Source organism: Mesocricetus auratus, unplaced genomic scaffold, assembly GCF_017639785.1.
Source record: "Mesocricetus auratus isolate SY011 unplaced genomic scaffold, BCM_Maur_2.0 Super-Scaffold_6730, whole genome shotgun sequence".
NCBI classification, from domain to species: domain Eukaryota; kingdom Metazoa; phylum Chordata; class Mammalia; order Rodentia; family Cricetidae; genus Mesocricetus; species Mesocricetus auratus.
Window position 1 is genome coordinate 58,029,132 of NW_024429184.1, and position 6,012 is coordinate 58,035,143.

The following is a 6,012-nucleotide window of genomic DNA, read 5'->3' on the forward strand; positions in this document are numbered from 1 at the left end:
GCAATTTATATAGGTGACCATTATGTAGCTTGGTCTGTTTGAGGGGTCCCTGGCAGTGGGACTAAGGTCTACCCTCCTGCATGAGTTGGCTTTTTAGAACCCATTCCCTATGGTGTGATCCCTTGCTCAACCTTGATACAGGGGTGAGGGGCTGGGTCCTGCCTCAATTTAATGTGCCAGGCTTTGTTGACTCCACATGGGAAGCCTTACCATACTGCGAAGTGAAATAGGGAGGTGGGGATAGCAGGAGGGGAACTGTGGTTGGTATGTAAAATGAATAAAAAAATAACAGTCAAAACAGTTTCTTTATAGTGGATCAGAAGAACACTTCTAGCAGAGCCCAGAAAATTCTTGAGAGTGTCATACCACAGCCACCCAAGAATCAAGAGAACAGCAGAGAAAACTATCAAAATGTGGTAGCACCATAAACTACACTGTCTCCCAACAATCATGCAATTTTAGTAAAAAACAAAATGTTAATATCAATTTAAAAGACAGCAAAGTAATTGACTATAGTTTATGTAAGAGAGGTTTGGAGATTCAGACTTTATTGGTTGAAATGTGTTTTCCCATTGACAGTACTTTAGAAGAATCTGAGCCACAGCCCCAGATTTTTAAAAAAAATAAGTTTGATCATCTGCATAATAATAAAAACCAAGTGTGGACGGCAGCGCGTGCCCCGAGCTCTCTGCCTCCCCGAGCCCAGCCCGCGGCCCCAACAGCAGCCCGCAGAGCAGCCCCAGCAGCAGCGCCTTGGCCGGGTGGAATGCCTACATCGACAGCCTCATGGGGGACGGGACCTGTCAGGACGTGGCCATCGTAGGCTACAAGGACTCGCCCTCCGTCTGGGCCGCCATCCCCGGGAAGACCTTCGTTAGCATCACGCCAGCTGAGGTTGGTGTCCTGGTAGGCAAAGACCGGTCAAGTTTTTTCGTGAATGGGCTGACACTCGAGGGCCAGAAGTGTTCTGTGATCCGGGACTCACTGCTGCAGGGTGGGGAATTTACAATGGATCTTTGTACCAAGAGCACCGGAGGAGCCCCCACCTTCAATGTTACTGTCACCATGACTGCCAAAACGCTAGTCCTGCTGATGGGCAAAGAAGGTGTCCACGGTGGTTTGATCAACAAGAAATGTTATGAAATGGCCTCCCACCTGCGGCGTTCCCAGTACTGACCTCATCTGCCCCCTCCCCACCACCCCCTTCAGCTTTTGCACCCCTTCTTTCCACACACACACACACCATTATTTTTTTTTTGGGCCATTACCCCATTTCCCTTATTGCTGCCAAAACCACATGGGCTGGGGGCTGGGGCTGGACAGACAGATACCTCCCCTTACCCATACCCCCTCCTGTGTGTGTTTGGGAAAAATTGTTTTTGGTTTTTTTTTTCTTTTTTTCTGAATAAAAAAGATTCTACTAACAAAAAAAAACCAAGTGTGATAATAATGACATTGAAAAACAATAGCCAAGTAATATTGATTGTATTAGGCAAATACATACTTCTTTTTTTTTCTTTTAATTTTAAATAGCTTGTTTTACATACTTCTTAATTGGGTGAATTTACTAGAGATTTCAAAAGCTAAACATTAAAAAATATTATATTCATTTACCTCCTGCTCATTTAAATGTCTCTGAAATGTTTTCCCCAAGATGTTTTGGATCTCTGTTCTTTAGCGATTAGAAGTTTATGGTGATAACACAGCAGTTGGACAATTTATCTTTTTTTTTAACATTAAACAATGCTCAATTACTTTGTTCTGACATAATATTGCACCTCCGAGTCAAGTGTCAACAGGATTCCACAGTCCTCTGTGAGGTTGCTATGTAGAAAGTATTGCTGTCTTCAACTAGAAATGGTTAGGAGCTGCTCAGTGACTTATTGACGTGCTCTGCAATCTTCATATTTCGACTCATCTTCCCAACAGTGCCATGAGAAACCTTTATTCCAAGTTCCAAGAAGAGGAACTGTAGGCTTAGAGCAGTGGTCATGAACCTAGTAGATGGAAACTGAGCCCATATGTGATCAAACTCCATGTAATCTTTGTGAGTACCAAACATAACTCTGTTGGTATTCTACACTTTCTGAAATGACACAATTTATTACACTTAATATGTACAACAATGCAATGTGAATATATATTGTTTATGTGCTTTTTTGTGAATATGCATATATCCCATTTCTTAAAATCTTTTACCACATACATCTTCAGAATATGATTTTTTTCTTTTTTTATTTTTTCTTTTTTTTATTTTATCATTTTTTAAAATTTTAAATAGCTTGTTTTACATGTCAATCCCAGTTACCTCTCCCTCCCCTCCTCCCCAACTCCCCTTCCCCCCCACCCTCCCACCCTATTGCCAAATCCTTCCACATAGGGGATATCAGAGTCATTTTACTCTGGGTAGGGTTCAGGCACTCCCCTAAGAGTCCAGGCTGAGAGGGCATCCCTCTTTGTGCTATAGGCACACGAAGACTGTTTGTATTCCAGGGATAGACACTGATCCACAGCTCAGGGCCCCATAGTTTGCCCAGGCCTTCTCGCTGACACTCACATTTTTGGGGTCCAGATCAGTCCCATGCTGGCCTCCCCACTGTCAGTCTGGGGTCCAAGAGCTCTCCCCTGTTCAGATCAGCTGTCTCTGCTGGTTTTGCCAGCCCATTCTTTGCCAATTTGCTCATCACTCCTCTCTCTCTGTCACTGGGTTCCTTGGGTTCAGTTCAGTGATTAATTGTGTGTTTGCCTCTGCTTCCATCAGTCACAGGATGAAGGCTTCCGGATGCTTATAGACATCAAGTTCATTATCAGGAATGGGCATTCGAGGTGGTCTCTCCACTATTGCTTAGCTTGCCAATTGGTGTTATCCCTTTAGATCACTCGAGGTCGCTCTGGTGCCTGATCTGTATTCGATCCTATGATTCCCTCTTCGCCCTATTCTACCCCCACCCACTCAACTTCCTTTTCCCCCATGACCAACTCTCTTCCTCTTCACCCCCTCTCTTCTTCCCAGGTCCCACTCCCCCCCACCCTCACCGTGTTCCCCATCCATTCAGGGGATCTTGTCTCCATCCTCTTCTCTTGGGTACTATGCATATATGCATATCTTTTAGGTTCTTTCCTGTTTCCCAGACTCTCTATCAGTGGAAGTGCAGACTGGCACTATCCTGATCCATGTCTAAAATCCATATATGAGTGAGTACATACCATGTTTGTCTTTTTGCGACTGGGTTACCTCACTCAGAATGGTTTCTTCCAGTGCTATCCATTTCCCTGCGAATTTCAAGATTCCATTGTTTTTTTCTGCTGAGTAATACTCCATTGTGTAAATGTACCACATTTTCTCTATCCACTCTTCAGTTGAGGGGCATCTAGGTTGCTTCCAGGTTCTGGCTATTACAAATAATGCTGCTATGAACATAGTGGAGCAGGTGCCCTTGTTGTATGAACTTGCCTCATTTGGATATATGCCTAAGAGTGGAATTGCTGGGTCTAGTGGTAGATTAATTCCCATTTTCCTGAGGAATCTCCATACTGATTTCCAAAGAGGCTGTATGTGTCGGCACTCCCACCAGCAGTGGTGGAGTGTTCCTCTCTCTCCACATCCTCTCCAGCATAAATTGTCTTCGGTGTTTTTGATTTTAGCCATTCTGACAGGAGTAAGATTTTTAATGTTTTCATGATTATTTAGTGGGCACTTGCATGTTTGTGTGGCCACATTCTGGCTGTAGTATAGGTAAAGGGAACTTTCAGGAGGAAGTTCTTTCCTTCTACTTTGTTGCTTTGAAGACTGAACTCAGGTCATCAGTTTTGTCATCAAGGTCTTTCTACACCAAGCAATTCTACCAATCTTTGGTAACAGTTTTATATAATATATTACAGATGATGAATAAGTGTTCATACAGAGGTAGCTTATCAATATAGAAAAAATAACAGGCATAGAAGAGCTTATTTTCAAAAACTAACACAGAATTTTGTTGTTTCTCCATGTAGATCTTCTGATAATTTCCTAAAAACTTGATAGTATACAATTGAATTTCTGATTTCAATATCTAGAGAAAAATTTCAAGATGACATGTAGTACACAATAGCTACTTAAAAATGTTATTTCTGTTCGTATATTATCAGTGACTGATCAGTAGATGACGATCATTTTTCTTTGCATTTCAGATTCACAGCAGCAAAGAAGCTTTTTTATCTTTTATGTCTTTTTTATTTTTAAATTTAATTAGAAACAAGGTTGCTACACATGTCAATCCCAGGTCCCTCTCCCTTTCCCTCTCCTCCTTCCATGCCCCCCCCAAAAAAAACCAATACCTCCCTCCCTCAATCTGCATTCCTTTACCCAGAGAGGGTGAAGCCCTCCATGGGGGTATCCACAGTCTATCATTTCATCCAGGGCAAGGCCTAGAGAGTCCAGCCTGAGAGACCATCTCTCATTGTGCGATGGACACCCAAAGTCCATTTGTATGCCAGGAAAAATACTGGTCTACTACCCAAAGTCCCACAGTTTGTCTACACCTCCTCACTGACACCCACATTCAGGAGGTCTATTTCAGTCCCATGCTGGATACCCATTAGTCTGGGGTTCAAGAGCTACCATTTGTTCAGTTCAGCTGTTTCTGTAGGTTAAACAAGCCCAGTCTTGACCCCTATGCTCAAAACTCCTCCCTCTTTGTCTCTTGGTTCCTTGAGTTCAGCTCAGTGTTTAGCTGTGCTGTCTGCCTCTGATTCCATCAGTCATGGGTTGAAGGTTCTGTTTCCCAGACTCTCTGGCAGTGGGATTGTAGGCTGGCACTCTCCTGATCCATGTCTAAAATCTATATATGAGTGAGTACATAACGTTTGTCTTTTTGTGACTGGGATACCTTACTTGGAGTGATTTCTTCTACTGACATCCATTTGCCTGCAAATTTCAAGATTCCATTGTTTTTTTTTCTGCTGAATAGTACTTCATTGTGTAATGTACCACATTTTCTCTATCCACTCGTCAGTTGAGGGACATCTAGGTTGCTTCCAGTTTCTGGTTATTACAAAAAATGCTGCTATGAACATAGTGGAACAGATGTCCTTGTTGTATAAAAGTGCATCTTTTGGATATATGCCAAAGATCAGAATTCCTGGGTCTTGTGGCTGATTACCATTTTCCTGAGGAATGTCCATAATGATTTCCAAAGTGGCCTTACGAGTTGGCACTCCTAACAGCAGTAGATGAGTGTTCCCCTTTTTCCACATCCCCTCCAGCATAACCTGTCATTGGTGTTTCTTATTTTAGCCCTGCTGACAGGAGTATGATGATATCTCAGAGTTGTTTTGATTTGCATTTCCCTGATGGCTAGGGATGTTGAGCACTTCTTAAGTGCCTCTCAGCCATTTTAGACTCCTGTATTGAGAATTCTCTGTTTAGTTCTGTAGCCCACTTTTTAATTGGTTCCTTTGGTGTTGTGGAGACTTGTTTATTCAGTTAAATGTAAATTTTAGACATCAGTCCTCTATAAGATGTGGGGTTAGTGTATATTTTTTCCCATTCTGTGGGCTGCCTTTTTGTCTTGTTGACTGTGTCCTTTGCCTTACAGAAGCTTCTCAGTTTCAGGAGGTCCCATGTATTAATTGTTGACTTCAGTGTCTGTGCTACTGGTGTTATATTCAGGAAGCAGTCTCCTGTACCAATTCTTTCAAGGGTACCTCCCACTTTCTCTTCTAAGAGGTTCAGTGTGGCTGGATTTATGTTGAGGACTTTGATCCATTTGAACTTAACTTTTGTGCATGGTAATAGACCTGGATCTATCTGAAGTGTTCTACATGCCAGCATCCAGTAATGCCAGCACCATTTGCTGAAGATGCTTTCTTATTTTCATTGTATATTTTTACCTTCTTTTTTGAAGATCAGATGTTCATGCATGTATGGGTTAATATTGAGGTGTTCAATTTGGTTATGCTGGTCTACCTGTCTATTATTGTGTCACTACCAAACCGTTTTCAAGACTATAGCTCTATAATTGTGTTTGAAAT

General features: G+C 42.3%; 1 protein-coding gene across 1 annotated transcript; it reads left to right on the plus strand.

The window, feature by feature from the left end:
* Window positions 1-651: 651 nt before the first annotated feature.
* LOC101837848 (profilin-1-like) lies at window positions 652-1,424 on the plus strand (the record flags this gene model as incomplete). Its single annotated transcript, XM_040741997.1, has 1 exon — window positions 652-1,424. A coding segment is annotated over one exon (525 nt), but the record flags the coding sequence as incomplete, so codon positions are not given.
* Between the last annotated feature and the right edge of the window lie 4,588 nt (window positions 1,425-6,012).